Source organism: Motacilla alba, chromosome 2 (assembly GCF_015832195.1).
Source record: "Motacilla alba alba isolate MOTALB_02 chromosome 2, Motacilla_alba_V1.0_pri, whole genome shotgun sequence".
In the NCBI taxonomy this organism is placed as follows: Eukaryota; Metazoa; Chordata; class Aves; order Passeriformes; family Motacillidae; genus Motacilla; species Motacilla alba.
Genome location: NC_052017.1, coordinates 130,381,713 through 130,403,167, shown reverse-complemented (window position 1 = coordinate 130,403,167; position 21,455 = coordinate 130,381,713). Strand labels below are relative to the sequence as shown.

At 35.5% G+C, this 21,455-nt stretch overlaps 1 protein-coding gene across 11 annotated transcripts in view; it reads right to left on the bottom strand.

Moving 5' to 3' along the window:
- VPS13B (vacuolar protein sorting 13 homolog B) overlaps positions 1-21,455 on the bottom strand; it is a 427,964-nt gene that overhangs the window by 143,483 nt on the left and 263,026 nt on the right. For all 11 annotated transcript variants that reach the window (XM_038130163.1, XM_038130155.1, XM_038130158.1 and 8 more), the window contains one exon: positions 8,525-8,728. In XM_038130163.1, coding sequence (XP_037986091.1) covers positions 8,525-8,728 — 204 coding nt within the window. The remainder of the gene's footprint in view (positions 1-8,524; positions 8,729-21,455) is intronic.

Below are 21,455 nucleotides of genomic sequence, written 5' to 3'. Positions count from 1 at the left end.
ACCTTAATAATCTTTAAGTATCATTATTTAAATCATATTAATTCCAACCCTGAAGGCAGACTTCTATCTTCATTTCATAGGATAAGTATATCTTAATATTTGACTCTTCAACCTATCTCCAGGTAGACAAGTTTGACACTTGACACTGCTTCTTCTCCTGTTTAATGCACTATACACAGTAATTTGAAGAAAGATGCAAACTTTATTCCCAGTATTTTTAAAACTTGCCTGTTTTAAAGCACTTCAGGGCCTGTATAAAGCCCTTCACTTTATAAATGGCTGTTTTGAAGCCTACATAATATTTGAATTTGTGCATTAAAAGTTTGTGTTGAAGAAATATGCACGAAACTGACACAAGAACGAAATACATGAAAACCTAAACTAGTAAATTCCACGCAACACTAGGATTTCCACAGGAAATCAGTAACTATTGTCCAAGATGTTTAGAATTATTTGAAAACCAGGGATGTCAGTCTTCCTCAGCTCATTCTGTAACTGCTTGGTTTTGGTGCTTTTTCAGCTAAATATCAACATTTACTTACCAAGAATATTTGTGTCATTGAACTTGGTAATTGCATTTATTTTTTAGGCAGGTGTTTAGTTTTGAGTTTTTTGTTGGTTTCTCTCCGCTCCCTCCCCCCCCCACCCTTAACCAAATAGTAAGCCTAGAAGCACAACTGTTATAGATGGATCACTAATAGCTTATGACAACACATTCCAAATGGCCAGAATCTTCTGGGTCAGGTCAAATAAACTATTGCCACAAAATGCCATCTGAGACCCTCTGATGAGGGAAAAAAAATGTAATGAGATCAAGATGTGGTTCAGCCCCTAAAAGAGGATACACTTCAAATTCCAGGAAGACTCCTTCCATCAAGACAGTTTTTGCTGATTCTTTTTACCCATTATTGTTTGTAGCAACATCAAATACCCACCTTTCACCAAGGATAATTCTAAAAATCTTCATACAGTTATAGGTCTAAAGTAAGTTTTCCTATGCTTACAAAACAGAAAATTGTCAACTATGAAATAATGTAAGTTTAAAGAACAAACTACATGGCCTTAGAGAAGAAGTTAATAGATCTATGTAGAACTCTTCATCAGCATGTCAGTTACATTTCCCTGTATGACCTTTAATTTTGCCATCTCTAAGGGAGACATGGCAGTTCAGGCATCAGTGTAAATCACACAAATGAGCCAGACATGAATTATGCAATTAAAAATTAGCCCCTACCATCAGCTAGGGTTATCCATGCTAATGTTATTAACCAATATGCTTATATGCTTGTCTATGCAGAAATTACTTGACTGCATGCAGAACAGGTATTGGACTCTCTTGATTAAGAAGGGGAATTGTGATGCATAGTCTAGTAATGATTCTGTAGAAAAGCAAACAATCTCAAATGCTGATGGTTTGTAAGCCAAGAGTTAAATCATAACCTGAGGTGGAATTCAGTCTACTGCAAAAGATACAAAATTCATACTGCAGAAGATACAGAACTCATTCTAGTGCTTAGGCATTTCAATTTTGATGCTTCAAATTCTACTAATAATTTTTTAAGTGTCCTCAAAACATGTAGAAAGGACGAGGATCTATAAGGGAATATAAATTATACAGTGGAGGTGGGCCTTAAAGCTTTTAAATCTATTTAGGACAACAGAAAACACAAGTTAAGAGCAGATGCCACAGAGCTAGTATTGGCAGAGCAAAACTGTAAAAAACTTTTGCCTCAAATGGCCCTCACTGCTGAGGAGGCTGCACACTACCATAAGAAGTGTGCAGCTTAAGAATAAGCCAATTAGTGAGTGGAGAAAACTACCATCTTACCTTAAAAGCTTTAACATTTTGGTCAGCTACATCTCTGTTGAGCTCCAATGATGGCTTTTAGAATAAGGTTCATCTCATAAGATCCCCAAATTAGGAATCAGACTTGTTAGTGGCTAGTGAACATCTTCAACTTGAGAAAATGGTCTTCAATTTTGGAGTTCTACAATTGTTTCTCTCCCTGCCACCACCTCCATTTTAGATTCAAACTAAATTATTTTTTACCCAGTTCCTATTTCCCCTTCTCAATGGATGAGAAAGAAATGCCTTTTTCTTTCAGGACAATGAAAGAGCTAAATAGGAGAACAATTCTATGAAAGAACATGCAGCTATAACTACACTAGAAAACTTCTACTTGAAGTTTCTTGAAAAGCTAGCAAGTATGACTTTAATATAGGAAACAGAGCTATAAAAGCAAGTTATTTGCTGAACTTTAAACCCTCAATTGGCTCTCTTCATTCATGGATCAACTTATTTTTCAGTTTATGCACATTCCCATCTCTTAATTTTCATGCTTTATACTAGTAGATACCCAGTACACTGCATCTTAAAGGACATTTTTGGTACTATATATTGATTACTGCTTTATTTTATTTTATTTTTACAATCATCCTTGTGTGCTATCCCTGTCCGGCTCTACTTACTTACTACTTTCTGAATTTCTTGTGGGTGAATTTGAACCTCAGCCAAATCAAGTATTAGGAAAATAATTGTAAGTACAAACAGAAGGCAAACAGAGCACAGTAAATAATGAGGGGAGAGGATATGAGAAAGAGTACAAAAGGAACAAAGAAACAAATTCCACTTTGAATTATTGAGTCTTCCACACTGCACCTAAGTGCAAGGCTAACTTAACACAGGTGTACGCCACATGAGCTTATGAAAAAACTTGATTGTGAAGAGCGTAATGATGGCTCTATGTCTGCAGCACATTCATTCCGTGGTTCATTTATGCATCTGTTATATATTTGTCTTGGAAAAAAAAGGAAAAGCTAGTATTTTAAAGATGTTAAAGCAGTTGATCATCTACACTTAAAAGTAAGTGCATTTGAAAGACCATATGCTAACGCAAAGGAACAAGGCAGTTAAGCAACTGTGATAAGGTTTGGAAGTGCCTTAGTGCAGAATTTGGGCTTTATCTGCACAATAACACAAACCCTGGTTATGGACCACAATCCACATTGCAAAAGCACACGACAAAAATGGTCTCTGTCCTCAAAGGCTTACAGTTTAGGTGTAAGAAAAAACACATTCACAGACAGGGAAGTAAAGGTAAACTACTAACAGCAGCATGGGTAATGATATCCATCCAGTGGCAACCTGTCTCATGGTTTTTATATTACAGTATACTAGAAATTTATTTTTTGAAAGGATTTTGAATAAAGCATTGCAATAACAGCGTGAATGTTCACAGCAAATGCCTTTATAACACACAGGAGTGAGCAAGGCAGTGCCTCTTTGAAACACTGCATCGGTCTTGGGAAGTGGCATGAAGAGGTCTGATGAGCAGGGAGTGCAGATGAGTCAAAACCAATGAAAGAAGACATGAAAAGAGAAATGGATAGACAGGGGGTCTGCAAGTACTGCGAAAGCAAAGACATCTTATGATTAATATGACAAAGAATGTTGTGGGAAGAAGAGAGAAAAAAATAAGAAGAGCAGAATTTTGCAATGGGAGCAACAACATTTGATTACATCAAATCAAATCATCAGTATTTGATTATATCCAGTCAGAAGCACGTTGAATTTATACAAAGAGGAAGGACTGCCAAAGAGATGATGTTGCCCTAATTAAGGAGACGTGATGACATGAGACTGGAGAAGCTGAGAAAACACACAAGTAGGACTAAGTCCTACTACTATGACTCTCACGTGGAAAACAGTAAGCAAGACAAACAGAAAACATAGCCAGTAATAGGTAAACACAACCTAGATGTGAAATTTGGAAATGTTTACCTTATTATTAATTATATTTTTTTCTTAATAATATCTTATTGAATCTAGACTTTGAGCCCTTATATACTTAAAAATTCACTAAGTCAGGGAGAAACTTGTATACGTTCAATACAGGAATAACAATCAAAAGCATATTTGCACCATGTAATTTTACTAGTTACAGAAAGATGAGTCCTCATGGAGAACTTTGTGATGTGAAAAAGAAAAAAACATATTAGCATGAAATAGGCCACATAGTCAAAGTGTTCTCTAGTTGTGTTGAAGCATGCAAAATGTCAAAAGATGTTATTTAAGACAGCATGTTAACTTGAGACTTATGAAAGAATTTTCTCTTGCAGGCTTCCCATGTAGCTGTTTAAATCAGCTAATCCCTGATATACAAATGTATTAGGAATGTATTAGGATATCTAACTACTAATGACTAATTCACATGCTTTCAGCTTTCTGAGGTGTTGCAAAGACATGTCACATGGCAGTAAAATATTATAGCAACATTTTGTAGACCATCTAATAACCAAAATTAGAAAATAAACAAGTGTACACTACCTAGCTGTAAAGAATTACTATATTTGTATTATAAGACCTCAGTAAAGCTAACTTCTATCTTATGAAGAATGCTATGCAGCATTTCTTTGCTGTGGATTAATATAAAAAATAAAACACCCCATCTTATTGACAAAGGCTTTGTACAGTATGAATACAAGCACAACTTAAGGTACCACAAAAGACAACAATTAAAATAAATTACTGAAAAAATATTTATTGCATTTTATTCTAAAAGATTCAAGGGGAATGCCCCTACTTCCTTACACAAAGATCTAGAGATCAATTTTTTTCTGATCTTTCTCATTAGAACTTGGCAAACTGCCAAGAACTTTCAAAAAAAAGCATGAAAATGAGAACTATTCAAAGAAAAATCTGCAGGAAACCCTTCTGAGGATCCTTGCAGTGGTATTTTGTTCAGTTTTGTACAACAGACCATTGGCTCCCTGATGTACTCCATGAGAGCTGTTCCAGATGGTGGTATGCCAAGGACAGAACTGTAACGCAGTATATTGCCACACTCAATTCATTACCACACAGAGGAGTAATGCGTTTAAGCTCAATTATTATTTTTTTTAAACAAAGTTTATTCAGGCTGCAGGAAGCAGAAGTTGCTGCTGGGAGCTGTAGAAGGATTGCACAGGGATGGGGGCGAGGCCTCAAGAGAGGATATATTTCTTTATTTCCTTCAGGGCTGTTGTTTTTTCCATTGAGTGGAGGGAGAGGGAGGAGGAGATCTGCAAGCTGAAAAAGCAGTTTTCAATCAAGAAAACTTCTTTCGGTTAAGTATTCCCAGTTCCCCACATGCTGTTTGGTAAAGGGAATAAATGTGGACAGGTTTCATTTGTACATAACCTTATTAGAACTGTCTGACTGTTTCCAGTATTCTTTTTATATATTACACCATTAGGGAGCTTTTTATAACATCCATGGTGAAGTATAAACATTTCATAATGGAAAGAGTTATGATCCCTGATCCTCAATACAGCACACATCTAGACAGTTTTTTTCTGTAAGACTGCATCCACCCTACCAGAGAGTTCCAGTTCCCCCATTCTCCTTGGCATGACCTGCAGAGACACAGGAGGCATCACACCAGCATCTCACTGTAGCCCCTCTTGAAGAATCTTACACTAAACACCTGCAAGTATTCAACAACTCAGTCTTAGAGTATGACAGCTCGCTTTCCAAACTGCAGTGTAAAGGTTGGGGGGATGGGGGGGAACAACCCTTTAACATATTAAGTACTAGAAGAACCTAACTCTGGAGAAGTGATGTGAAAATTCAATGGATGTATTTTCAGAGTAAAGATTGCTAAAGCATTTAAATGATATTATGTCAAAAGCCTCCAGATACTTGTTTGTGTGATATCCACAGATCTCTGACTTACAATGGTTTGGTTTTCATGCAAATTTTAAAACCAGGCCAAATTTCAATTGTAGATTAAATTACAATATAATTTTTTTTTTTTGCAATTTTAGTTTTAAATAGTCCAATAATACTTCTACAAATGGGAATGGAAAAGGAATGGCTGGTATCTATGCTGAAGTTTTCTGTGAAGTAACTGTGAAAAACCTGGATATAGGCTGGATTCTATACTGCCCTACACAGCATTAAAGTATTCCAAAAATGAGGAAAACAGATTCCAAAGAAGACTCTTTAGACCCGGTGATCCTAATATGCCAGTGCGCTGGGTAAGAATAAACAGAAGTATATTAAAACCAAACAAAGAAATTAACCTTAAAACAACTCAGCAAAAATAATTCATTATGTTCCACGTTAAACATATCTAAGAAACTTAAAGAAATTTAAAAAGTAGTATCAAAATTAGATTAAGGCATAAAGCTTTTGTGATATTTGCAGTAAATATTAAGATAAACTTAACCCTGGAAACAGTAAGCACCACGTGAAACATCCAGCAGCAGCCCTCTTGGTGCATGCTAGAAATAGCGCCATGGATGGCAGAGCTCAGTGCAGGTTCTTCCAGTTCTCAACACATCACTTCCCACAGGTCATAAAATAAACCCAGATACAGCAAAACTGACTGATAACTAAAAAGCAAAAATGGCAAGATCCTGAAAAATCTTTAGTAAATATGTAAAATTTAAAACCAAAAGGGTAAGAAAGCATTCATACTTTTTCTTGAAAACAAGCTGGAACTAAAATTCTGTAATTGCACACCAGAAAGGAAAATTTAATGTATTTAATTACAACTGTTCTAAATTAAAACCCAAGTAGAAGATTCATTCAAAAGCAATTTTAAACCAAACATACTTATTTGTATTCTAATAAAACTTCATTTTGGAAGTCTGCTGAGGAAGCATGTCCAAGCGGTTTTAGGAAAAAAAACAAAAAGAGAACTCACGATTGTCTGTAACAGCTGCTCCCCTTGTCCTATTAGCTTTTCAGGAATCCCACTGAATTTCCTATCTGAATCTGTAACCACAAAGCTCAGACCCAGAGTGTGCTGGCAGTAGGATTTCAGTCACCAATGGCAAGGAGAAAGAAAGCCAATCTCTCAGTGGCTGGTTTTACTACGTTAGCTTAAGTTGCAAATTGGCTGTAAGTCCTTTGGAAATTAATGTAATCTTATTTTTCAAGATATTGCAGTGGACGTGGAATTTTGGGACAAAGAACCTCCCAATTAACCTGCCCAACATCAAGGCCCAACTAGAAAGTCATACACATTTTTTTTAAGGCTAGGAATTTAAAATAAAAAACCTCTATGGAATTATATGAGTTAAAAAGATAAATTGTTAAAATACAGTAAAGAACCACATGATGTTATAAATGAAGACCAGAGTCTATTTCTGTGTTAAAATTTTTAGCTGCATTCCTGTGACTCCTTGTCATTTTATCATTTCTTTGGTCAGAACTGTTTTACCTGCCCTCTATTTTTCAATGATAAACTGGAATTTATTATTGACCACATCTTTTTCCTGCATGCTCTCCTCCAGAGTGAGCTTATCTGCCCTCTTGGCCTTGCATCAATACATCACTTGCAAAGCTCAGTCTGTGTGCCATCCTCATGTAGCTTTTGCTACAACTTGCCTTACTTTTAGAAAAATCTGAGTCCTCTCATCTCCCATTTTTTCTGAAAATTAAACCAGAAGTAGTTGTTTCCAGATGATTCTGCCTGTTTTTCTATATCACTTTTAGGAACTCATGCCTAAATGGAGATAGGAATCATACTTTAGGAACCATAAAATTATGCACACATTTCATAAAAATCAGATTGTTTCTACATGAATTAGATAGAAAGGACTTTTATATGAAAATAAGTAGCTAAATGTATAGGCAAAGAGGCATTTATTAGGAGAAATGCTTCTAAATCCACAAAATTACTTTTGAAAGCTTGCTCTTGGCCATCAGACCTTATTCCTGCCAGTTTGGAAACTGAAATCTGCTACACAGTCTGAAAAAATTAGTTTTAAACTACTTGCATGAATTTTTAATTATAAAAAGTATATTAAAACCAAAATAAATATCTGAAATCTTCACAAATTACCAATTAACCTCCCCCCATTTTATATTTGAAAACATCAAAATTTAAAATAGCAGGCAAGTGTATGCATGCTTTGTCTTTCAACCCTGTTTAACCAGAGGGTGGGGCTTTGTGTGCACATATACAATACCCAATAAAGGAGACTTAGCTGAAATATCTAATTCTCAAAATTCATCTGGTTTTAGTTACAGAAGTGCAAAAACCAGATCAGAATCGATAGGAAATGTTCTACTTTATCCATCTCTAATTTAGAAATGTCTAGGCTGGTTTTATTCAAGCTTTGTAAAAATACAAAAAACCCCAAAAGTTTAGAAAAAAAGAAAAAAATACACCACCACCACCACCAAAACACACCCTACACCCAAAAAAACCCCCAAAGCAGAACCTCCCATTGCTTATAGAGACTGACAAGCTGAAGTCTCAGCCCTGGAGTTATTTTTATGGACAGACAGTAAGCCACTTGGAGAAGAGCTTATAATGGAAGCAAAGGCAAACGGTAACTATGTAGTAACTACATTGTAACAACAACAGTAATATACATTTCAAATGTGTAACCCAAAACTCCAGGGAAATGTGCTTGTAATGTAAAGCAAAACCAGTACTGAATTATTTAATTCAGGTATACTGTGCATGCTCTCTGCAGTGGTTGTGCTACATATTATCATAAAAGAGTAAATCTCAAAAATAATCCCTACCTACTGGCCATGTTCCATTCAAGTGCTGGATTTTGAGAATTTCTCTCAGTCTCTGTCAAAACCCCTCCTTTTCCATTTTCTTTCTCTGGTTTCAACTGATTCCAATAAGCAGTACCAATGTTGATAGATTGAAGATCTATTTGGTATTGTCTGTCTTCAACCTCTGATCCAGGGTCTCGAAGAATTCCTAGATTTAGTGCTCTCCTGTAATGTCAAAAAAAGGAAAAGAAATCACCAAAGGTCACAATCAGACCAATCAGATATCAGTTAAGATCCAAATTAACAAAATGAAGGTACTGATTTCACCATTTTTATCTACACTAAGCATTATTTTAATTTCAAATCTTCAAAAGTACCCATCTGCCTCTTTCCTATGGAATTCAATGGGAGATCTGCAAATGAACACATTCCTAAATTTAGCCAGATGTACCAAAGTTCGTATGAGATCAATGCATCAACTTCATTGCACTTCCAATCAGATTGATACGAGCAGCCTTGTGGGGAAGTAGGACTGATTCATATCTACTGAATGGATACAGGATGTCACATTCAAGTCCTCCAAAAGAACAAATACACCCCAGTCTAACCACGAAGTGTAACCAACAGTCCCACTGTTCAAATCCATCAAAGAATAAAAATTAAAAAGAATACTCCAAGATGATGGAAAAACAATTCAATCATTTTACCACTGTATTTCAACACAGAGTTTTAAAAAAAAAATTCCTCTAACAAGTGAGAAAAAAGCATTTTTGAGTGAACCACATTCCTTGTGGATTCCTTTAAAGTCTATGACATTAGATTTTACAAAGTACTTCAGTCTTGAGCTGAGTTTTGGCAACAGTCAGACTCAACTTCAACAAAACATTAAAGAACTATTAAATGAATGGGGGATGCTGAGACCATTCAATTTCACCTGTGACCAGTAACAGAGGATTCTTCTCCTGCCAATCGTCTTCTGCTAATAAGCACTGGGAAATACTAAAAAATTATCTGGCCATTTCTATACTGAGAACCATACAGCCTTCTGTGCACTGCTCATTTGATATTATAACAAAAATTCACCATTATATTATCACTGTTTTTCAAAATAAGGGAGCAAGGGGATCTTAATTTTTTTTCAATCTATGACAACAAATTGTAGTCTATTTTTTACTGATTTCATACATCTGCTTAAGCTTAAGCTTCTTATTTGCATATGACATCCAATCTATTGTTCTGTTCAAGGTCTAGGGCCAAATTTATTTAATATACAGCTGCTGTCTTCACAGAGAAATTAATAATTCTGCAATTTGTGTGAATTTGATGCTAATAATCTAAACATAAATAACTACTGAAGTAGCACATCCCAAACTGCAAACTGAAGAGTACAGGTATGCAAACTATAGGTATGCAATCTGTCTCAAAGTGCAATCCCAGTGCTGCCCAAATCCAAATAACAGTTAAAACTGCTAATACACTGCCACTGTCACCAATGGAATATGTTAGCAATTAAGAAAATTAAGTAATTAATCATATGTACCCACAGAGGCATGTGGATGACAGGAAAACCATTTTGATCAAGTCATTCCTGGTGAGGCAGTGTGATGGCATTGTTCAGTAGTCCCTATAACTTTCTTAAGTGCTCAGTAGACACACACTGAAAATCTGTTATGTCAGTAGTGGTATTTCAAAATTAAATGTGGTTTCTTAAAACTTAAGAATGTGTTTGTCAACTTTCCACACAGAGAGATCTAACCACAACCACTGTGCCTTTTATTATTCTTTCTAAGGCATTATTTCATCAATATGAATGCAGTTAAAAAAAAAACAAACCACCCCACTACAGTAGATTATTGTATGATTCAATGTCTATTTTCATACTTTGTCTAATAGAAGTAAATACTGGAATGTTTGTCTTGTGAAATAATACTTAAAGCACCAAATTACATATTTTTGGAAATCTGCTTGCTTATATAAAACAGAGTATGATACTAATTTTATGTGCATAATGGATTGTTCTCCCCTTTACTTCACAATGAGCATTTCTCATTTCTTCTTTTATGAGCAGCTTGCAATAGGCTCACCTAGATATTCCTTAGAGTCATTCAGCACAACCATGACCTTGTGAACCAAATTCCTCGAGCACAATGTGTCTGTATGCACTAATGTGAAACTCCCCACTGTGACAATGGCTTCCTTACCCTCACAAATTTACTTATTTAAACAGAAATCACAACAAAATCACTCTTTGGCAAAAATCTTTAGGTGCAGTAAACTACACAAGGGCATTAATAAAGACAAGGTACTTGTGTATTGCGTTGCTGGTATCATATTTGTCTGCTGCATCTTTTTTTAATGCACTTTGGGATAATACAGCCTAATATTTTCAGCTTCAATATTTTCATGCTGATATAGAAGTTTATATTTGCATTATCCTACTATTAACAATCTCCTATATATAATACAAAACTCTTCTTCTGATCCTTTAGATACACTTTTGGAATCCAAGCATAATGTGTTTCTACAGATAACACTTCAAGAAACACATATTTTACACATACATATAAAATATAAGGATTAGTAATTAATGCCTTGATGTTTTGATGAAGCTCATTATGGCTTTCAGAAGTTGCATCATGTCAGTTTTATACAAGGATCAAAATATAGCCTTTTCCCAAATAAGTAACATATATACAGGCATTTACATAAGCCCTCATTTCTAGTTTCCCATATCAACAATTTACATACAGTGATTTACATAAGCTCTCATTTTTTGTTTCCCATATCAACAATTTTCCTAAGTATGTCTCCAACTTATTACTTGTATACTTCCTAGAAGGATGAAGGTATGTTAAACCACAGCAAACCTGGCCTAATCTTAAGTACACATGCTTTGTGTGAACTCTGAACCCTTTAAAATCCTTGCAGCAAATAAATTGAGGAAAACAGAGTAAGCCAAATTCATGACTTCTCTATCTCCAGCATAAGTGATGTTTTATCAGCTGAAATGTACTGTAGGGGTTATGATTTTAATTGCTTCCCTCTTCTGAAAACAACTTCACTCTCTCATCTAATCTTTGGGCAGCTGGTGCAGAATACAACCGTTGGTCAACAATACAGTAAGATCACAAGCAACCAAAGACAACCATAAGCATGTAACAGGAAACACAGGCTCAAAGTTTTTCTTTTTTTTTTTTAATTGATTTTGTGTGGGTCAGGCTTTTTGTATGTTTATTTAAGAAGCAGTTCATGTTGAACCAGTTACTACATGCTGCTGAATAAGCATAATTCTGAGACCCTCAGTAAAGTTGAATTTATTCACTTACAGCTCATCTGAGACCTACAAAAAGTTAAACAATCCAGGAAAATGGCAGTTAAAAACTACACATAATGTAATAATTAATAAATATTTGCAGACTTTACACACAACAGCTAATTTTTATTAGTACTTACTGGATTTGTGTGCACTGATTTCTGCTTCCAGGTATAGATTACAAAACTATCTACCCAAATTTCAATTATTAAAGGTTTTGCCTGGTGGTAAAAGATCCTTCCTATCCTAATTTAAAAAGGAAACAGAAAGTAAGCTTGGATAAATATGTAATAACCTATAGCACATATGTAAAAGGACCCCTTCCTCTTCTGCTTAAGTTTGTGAAGTCCCAGGCTAGATGTAGTCTGAAAGCCCCTCACCTATGCATGAGATGTGACTGACTACTGTAGAAATCACAGCAGTATTCATCACTGACCTAATGCACCTTCACTGCCTTTTCCCCATTTCAACTCAATGAAGTTTCCTCCTTGACAAAGCCATTGAATGTATTTTACCAAACAGGAAAACTGAAGCAAAGTGTTTCTTAGGGACACAATGGACTCCATCTGGAATGAGATGCTATAGGTGTTAAGAAGAGCACAGAACAAAAACGTGGGAAACCAAGAGAATCTACGGCAACAACGCTGGCCTTTGAGAATGCTAAACTTCTATAAGTAAAACCTCAGACAGAAATCAGCTTTTCAAACAAAGGCAACTACTTTTTCTTTTTTTTTTTTTAAATTATACCAAATGGATGGTATAATAGATACCTAGACATCTTTTTGTCACAGACAAGTTAACACTTGAGCTCTTCGGAGAGAAACATAACTTCCCCAACATCACACAACATATAGGGACATGATCTAAGTACTAAAATAAAAAAAATCCTATAGCATGACTTCCCATGATGGAAGTCCTGGATGTGCCTAAATTTGGAGATTTTAAAAACATTAATTTGTGAGGAAAATGGAAAGAAGAATGAGAAAAAAGCAGAAAGAAAAGGCAAGCACAATACTGGGCAAGAGGAAGAATCACAGAATCAGGGCACTAAGGCTGAAATTAAAGAAGAATATTTTAATGTTGCAAGAAGAGAGAAGGAGACATCTTTAGGCAAGGAGAGAAGGTCCTCACATGATCCTGGGTATATATTCTGAGTGATACATGTGTCTTCCAGGACAAGGGTAACCTCACCTCTGCTTTCCCACCCTGCAATCTGTCCATAGAGAGACGTATGGTGTACCAGACAGTGTTTTATGACTGCCAGGATGTCGGAAATGACTTACTTTAGTCTGGATCAGCAGAGCAGGCTTTCAAATGCCATCAGCAGTAAACTCCAATTCTCACTGTTTCTGCCTCTTTTCCCCAGGAACCATGCCACACATACCTGGCTTTGTTGGCAGTTGCTCCTTCTCCCCTCTCAAGCTCAGCCTCAGAATAACACAACTACAGTCCCATCTCCATAATTGCTGGCAGCATACTCTGGATTGGTACCAGCAATGTTTTATTAAATGAAAATATAAACTGAGTACAGTAAGGCTGCTTTGCTTAATGCTTTTCCAATTAGCAAGTGATACTATTGATTACCAGAATCAGTTTAACAATGAAAACTGCATTCTGTCTGATTAGCCCTAGTGTTGGGATCTGCACAGCCAGATACATCATCATTATCTACAGAAGGTAACACAAGGCAGATGTCCTTTAAGTCAGAGTGGGTAAGGTACCTGGGTTCATCTTCATACATGTAGGACTCTTGTAAAAAGAAAACAACAGTGATAGCCCGTGAACGAAATAAAAATGACCGACCCCTTTTTAACATTTACATAATGGACAAATACATCACATCCTAATGCAAAGGAAAAAGTTATTAATTGCATTCTAATGGAATATGTTTTGTAGTTACCAACACTCATAAGTTCTAACTTTATAATGATTTGTAGTGTTTATATTTTTTGTACATAGGCATAAATCAGCTGAGAGGTAGATTACTTGTACATTTAGTATGTTGAAAAAAAAAAGGCCAGTAACTGAAACATATGCAAAATTTTCTTCTGATTGCACTAGACTACTTCAACAATTACTACACAGATGCAAAAATGTAAGTGTAACAAGTCCTCTTTTTCAAATTAATTTTGGATAAATTTCTGACTTCTATCTCTTGGGCACTGGTCCCTTTTTTGCTCTGTATACCTACAGAAATAAGTACCACTGAGAAGAGAGGAACTGGTATAAGTGTTAAAACAGATAAAGCAGAGGATAAAACAACAAATAGCTAGAAAAATCATTAGGTAACACAATGAATTCCATGTGGGAACTCAGTACTTTCAAATTACAAAGAAAAGAAAAAAAGAGATGATTCAATTATGGATAAGCATGCTCTAAAACAGGATCCAATACATGAATGCCAAAGCTCCTGGTGAAAAAAAAAAAAAACTGGGTGCATAGAACAAACCATCTACACTCACTATCATTTAGAACAGGTAATCATATAAAAGAGCACTAAGATTTTAGTTGATTGGTGTTAACATGTCTTTCAGTCTCCTCTGTGTCAGAGTCTGGAATAAGGATGTGTTAGATACATGTTTGGAAAATTCAACCATGAAGAAGGTGTTTGAATTCTGCTATTTGAATTCACTCCAAGCTTCTAGATGCTTCAAGCACAGGACAGAATCTACTACTATGACAAACCTGGCTCCTGACAGAGATTGACATAAAGAGAAGGTATTCAGGATCTTCAACAAAGCCGTCACATTACTCTACACACAAGTGTTTCCCTTAAATATATCCAAGCTAGGCGTTAAATAGTCACTTTTGAGACCAGTCAGAAACACAGAGTTATCTCCTCTCTGCTTCTAGACTTTTCTAATTGTGCAGCAACAACTCTTCTACAGAAAAGAATTATAGTAATAACCAAACTTCTTCTAAAATATCCAAATATACTATTTTATTTTACTAACATTTTTCAGCACAGCTTTTTCTTGCCAAGCTGGAGCAGACAGGTCTTCCGTTACAATTGCTTTGGAGCTTTTTCTTAAAAATAGACAATACAGAAACCCTCAGTTCTTAAACTAATTACTCAGAGATGAAAAAACTGCAAAATCAGAATCACATTTCTCTAGCTACTGTGTGTCCTCTATTTCACCAGTTTCATCAACTGCAACTACTAAGTCATACAGGTGTTTAATTTAATCCCAAACCATTTTATAAAAGGACTGACATTCATTGAGCTGTCACAATGCAAGAGAAGAGAGATTTGGTTTTGAAGACAGAAGAAGAAGAAATCACCAGAAGAAGAAATCTGGTGATAAGAAGTAAGTTTGTGCCTATTTTGCATGTGTGGTTGACACTCTCTCAAAAGGAGCAGGAAACTGCCTTGGTTAGAACTGAGGTGACAAGTCTAACAGGATGCATGGATGTGCAGAAGGGCAGAGTCTGCCAGGTCTCCGTATGTTGGACATGAGAACCTTTGGGGCTAGGCAGACCCCTTTGGCTGGCCTGCCATGGGACATGCTTCCCTCTTTGCAAGGCTAGAACATGCCAAAGGAAAATAGGAGAGGCAGGCTTTAATCTTCTTCTCTCTAAACTTGCTTAGTACCTATCTCTAAATGACAAAATCAACCTCTTCAATAGTCTACCAATTTATACTGTGGGCATAAAGCCAAAATGATTTTGTCAATGTAACTAAATGCATAGAAAACATTTTGAGAGTATTCTGAGAATACAAAGTTATAAAATATGGATAAAAAAAGTGACTGCAATTTTAAAATTGATATACTATTTATGTGACTATTTAAATGTTTTTATTTTGAAACCCAATATGTACCTATACAGAGAAAAAAAAAAGCACCACCCCTTCACACTTCACACTCAATTATTACATTCTGGTGCCAGGTGGGTGCTACTGTAATTCCATTTGCTATCCATTTAGGAAGGCCAGATTTTAGTGAACTGGGCCACACCAAGGTCAGGACTGGCAGCAGGCACTGATCATATAAAAGCTACTAAACAAATGAAAGGAATTACAGCAGATCACACATTAAAAAATTTGGCCTTTGCTTCCTTTCTTAGTCCTATGGGCAAAAAATCCTCTACATATCCTGTGAGGTGACCAGATACCTAAAGGCAGTCCCTTGCTACAAGGGCTGCAGTAGAGTAATTGCCTGCAAAGAAGCTGAAGAACTTCCGCAGTGCACTTGTCTTCTAGAGGTGTCTGTGGAACACAGTATCAATGACCCTATGGCCACAAGGTACAGTATTAGTAAACTATGAAGTAGTTTTGGTCTCTCTCAAAAAAGTGTAAGATGAAACAAAGCTGAGGGTTGCAGCTGTGCATTTAGATGCCATCTGTTTAATTACTTCTATAATTTTATTGTTTAAATTCCTCAGCAAAAATAACAGCATGAGCAAATCTGAACTTTTAAAAATCATTTTTTCATTTTTATACTGTTTAATGTTTAGACAGTTCGAGGAATCTCTTTATACTTTTGAAACATTCACCCAAATTCAGGAAGCACTGCATAAATATCCACTTGACAGACTGTATAAATGATAAGTATGCACAATTCCAATGGAAGATCTGTATGATATTTTTGGATGCCAAATGTTCCTTGAAAAAAACCAAGTGGAATATAGTTTCTCTAAATAGTGGAAGTTTGCGGAGGGGACTAGTAAAAAAAGGCAAAATGCAATATAACCCAAAGACTTTAATGCTTTTGTTTTGGGATGGAAATAATTTTATCTCAAAACTTAATGTGGTCTGGCAGTCAAAGGATCTTTCATTTCAAATTTTTAAATATTTTGTGTCTACTTGCTTTACCATAGGACTAAGACAAATAATCTTGTTATTTCCCCATTATTTACAGCCTGAATTTCACTTTGGTTTAATTGATAAATCTAGCTAAGTGGTACAATATCTCCATTTTTCCAGATGTTCCATAAATTCACCTGGAAGTACCTAGGTGAACTTTCACTGAACACAGCCTTCATATTTGATGTGTAGAATTTCTCTAAATGGTGCAGTACAACCTGGTATAAGGAACAGGCTGGAAGGCAAACTTTCCTCAGTATGTTTCAAAAGCTGATGTGGGACAGGATTTCTTTTTGCTGCTGTGTCAGTATATCAAAATCATACCTGGACATCAATCAAATTGTATCTGAAGCAGAAAAGAACATTACAAACAAATAAATACCAGCTTTTCCTTTATATTGAACAATGTGTATTAATGCATACTTTCAGCATGTCTATTGCAATTCTTATAGCACAATCAATACAAGAAACTACTCTAAAACACGAGTATTTACCTTTCCAAGTCAATTCACATTTATCTTTGGCACCGATTACATTAGTTTCTCAAGATGCCACTTGTATTTTCTTCTTCTTCTTATAGAATCATCATATTCATAATGGCAAGCTGGAACTATTTCTGAAATACTATATATGATCTTGTAAAATATGTCAATAACACAGCATTAAATAGAATCTTCCTTTAATTCTTCTTCCTGAAGTCCCGGCACTACTTTGTCTATTTCAATATCTCTTGAAAACTCTCCCGATATAAAACCTCACTCCATAGTAATTATGAAATACATTACCTGTCATGTTAAAGCCAGTACATTTTCTTCCTTAAAACCCCATTAGACTATTGTTAATTGATTACTGGCACCTCCTAAGTCAGTATGACTCTATGCCTAACAAAATTTATTGAAGGGGAGTTTTACTTCTAAATAAGCATTCGAAGGAGGGCAAAGAGAAAAACAAAAAAGATACAAATCTACTCAAAATATCCCTGGGTACTCACAATATTGACCAAGAAGACTACAAATTCTAGTGTCAGGTAGCTCAGTGACTCCATGATGTAGCCCAAATATTTAAATGGTGGTGGTTATAAAGAAAATTTAAGAGTTTTATTTTTCTGCCTGGAGCTAAAAAAAATTGCAAGGACACTGCACAGATACAAACACACAAACAAATACACACAAACAGATACAGCAAATTCCATCATCTGTAGTTTGAGTCCAGTTTAGTAAATATAATTGGATACACTCTTATGAGCTGCAGTCTGAGAAAAATACAAAACATAGATTAAAAAAATTATTTTTAGAAAACAACTTCAATAACATTTGCAGTTACATAATATATCAGGCATTTTTTTTACTATGCCAAAAACATGAAAAAATCAACCAGTGAAGCTGTCTGAATATAGTGGCTTAAAAAAGAAATGCCAGAGAATTGCATTCCTCTGTATTTTTCTTGAATACATATATGCACATATTTATACTTTTCCAACCTTAAAAACTTTAGAATTTTCTTTGCAGATGGATTTGCTCATCTACAAGTTTCCTCCTGTTTCTTGAAAAACAGTCACATACAATGATTAAAAAATACTATTCAATAGTTAAATCATTTTGGTTATCAGAAAGAGTTCAAACCTCTTGTGTTCCAATCCTGCAAGTACAGGACAAATCTATCTGTAGATACTCCTATTTGTCCCACCTCCGCACCCATTTATTTTTTTTAGTGCTCAAGAACACAAAATACCAAGCCAGAAAACTGGAGTAGCTGTGATTTATGCCAATCATTTACACTGAAACAGAGATGCCTGATACTATCTCTGTATTTTATTACTCTCAACATGCTCTTGTGTTAGCCATTAACATACCAGCGCTGGCCATTGCCTTCTCACAGAAAAAACCAAAACCCTAGCAACAAAAATATCAGTGGGCATGAAAAATGTTTTGAGAGGCTGAAGAATGGTACATTTATCTTTGTGTCCACCAACTTACAAAGCCCATAAGATTACAAACCAACCCTTTAAAAGAAGTGATGGAATTTTTTGTTCTTAAGAAAAAAAAAAAAGCTTCTGAAATGCAACACAAACCCACTGTACATGGCTTTTTAATTTCTTTTTTCTTTATTGCAGCATAATAAGGTTTAATAGCACAGTAAGACCTTAAACATAACAAACATTAAGCACGACTTTTGACTGTACTTAAAGTGGTTGAGCTAAGTGAAACTACATTGGAAAAGTCAGTTAAGAGCTAGGAACCATGCTCGCTTAAACAGTAAAATTTGAGTTGCTCAGAATAACAGTAACATGGATTTAATTTTGCCATGGGAGCTTGGAAGAGTATCCCATAGAGAAATATACTAAAATAATATGTTACTATTCTGTATATTTCTGATAATCCTTTTTGTTAAATAATTGAAAACCAAAGTTGAAATACTTACAAGCATTAAATGAAAGACACTGGCAAGCAGTTCTGCAAAAGAAAGAAATCTTCTATCCAAAATGTAGTTTAAGAACTGTGGTATGAATTTGTCATAGATAAAACCCTGTGAGGGACATCAGAGAACCCACAAGTATTTACGGAATGAACCGCAATCTGTATACAGAAGTTAACAAATGTTTCATTACAAACGGGGTATGCCTTTCTCAGTAACAGAAGCACACAGCTTGCATTATAGTTACCTTGAGATCCTGCTAGAATTAAAAATGCTACGAAGAAAAGAAATCTGCTTGATATGATATTGGAAAATGCTTTTCAACATAAAGCATTTGTTGAAACCAGAGCTGATGGAAATTATATTTATTCACTGTTAAGAAGAAAACTGTATAGAATAACGAGTTTTAAAAGCTCTCCTCCGCTCTTTCAGAATTAATTCTTTACTGCAGCCAAGACTTTAGATGTTAATTTTCAGTATATAAGACAGAAAAGCAACTTGATACATGAATTCAATCCTGTATTTTAAGAATCAGTGAAGTAGAGTCTGGGAAGAAACTGTAAGGAGTTTGTGCAAAGCAAAGGAACATTAGTTCAGTAATTCACACAGAGGAACCACTCCAGCTCTTAAGGTGGCATTGATTTCTAAGAACCAGCCAATTATTTTCTCCCATGTAAACAGAAACCCAAACACCTCCCCTCATTCCCCCCTGTATTTTACAATAACAGGCGCAATATAAAGCTACTTGTTCAGGAAGAAGAAAGATTAAAGGGATGTAACTTGAAGAAATGTAAAGCCTTCACTAACAATGCTTTATAACATAAAACATGAAACACAAGGCACTACTCATATAAAAAATAACTCCATCTTTTGGATTACCTTTTATTTCCCATTTTTAACTGGAAAATTTTGCATTGCATTACAGTTGCTGAGTACATAAACTGTGAAAGGTATTCTGGGATTTTTAAGTGGTATTTAATGTGTTTTTTCTTTGTCTCTGCACCCTTTCTTGTTTACCTTTTTAAACTGTTACAGTCTATTTAATAACGTTAACGCTGAATCTGAGAACTTTTAAAAATTCTTAGTACACTGCGTCAAATTCTGTGCTGTTTTCAAAGGCCAGATCATGATGGCAGATTAAGCTGATCCAAGCCCAAGCTGATAACACATACCTTTTTGCCAGGGCTAATCCTTGTGTGCCTACACAATAAATAAGCTTAGGATAATAACCTTACTAAAAACAATTGCCTGATGGCCCTGACATTTTTTTATTTCTTTCAGGTCCCTCAGCCTGTTCCTTATACACAAGTACAAACAGCAGCACCATGAAGAAGCAGATCCTAAAAGAGTTCAAATTTGGATTTACAATTTAAATGGGCACAAAACTCATTGCCCAATGACCATGGATAAAGTAATGTTAAAAAACTGACATGACATTCACCCCACTCTGGGCAGCCCCAAGGAAGCCCAGGGCCACACTTTATCCCTTTAGTCCCTTCACTAGGCACGGCTGGTCTGTACATCACTTGCTTGGGTGGGAGGGTGAGAGATCTCTCTACTCAAAGAGCTCTTGAAATATCTGACATGTTTTCTCTCCCCTGTGGTAAAACAAGAATTGCTTTAGGGAGGAATTAACAATTTGGAAAATATTTTCAAAGGGGAGAAAGGGGCATTATTATAGTTAAGGGAAGCAGTTACAGATTTGATCTCAATGAAGGAGGTAGATTTCAGTGCTGGTTAAAGAGAAAGATATGAGATTTCTGAAGGGTTCAGTCAAAATGTGCAAACATAGAGGGGACAAAAAAAAGGAAAAGAAATTATGCTTCCTAGGGAGAAGATGATAATAACTACAATAACCTTAGGTCTCAAGAAAAAACCACCCCTATGCATAACAAGTATTTAGAATCCTAGGACAAGGAAATATCAAGGCAAGAAGTTAGGAAATGAAGCATTCACATATAGAGAATACAATAAAAAGTTTAAAAGGATTAGAATGAACCAAAAAACCAAACAATTTGTTTGGTTTTATTTTGATTTGTCTTCACCACAGCAGAACTGTAGTTTTTTTGGGAAAAAAAGGAAACAGGAAAAAACATGTTAAACAGCATCTCAAACCAGCACAAATGAAAGAAATCCTAATCTCTCCTCCACTCAGTCACCCTAAACATATTACAGATTTCAAAACTGAGGTTGTATGAATTTCACATGGCAAGCTCTGTATATGCCAAAGAGAAAATACTAATTAGTGTTAAAACATTACTTGAGAGAGCAGGAAGTATCAGAAGACCAAGGAACCTCTGAGTCCAGCCTGCTGTGTTTCTCTAACTTAACCTTGACTTTGCAGAAGATACAGTAGTTAAGATCACACACAGCTGAGAAGTCTTTTTATAGAACAAAGTACAGCACATGAGCAAAGCAGA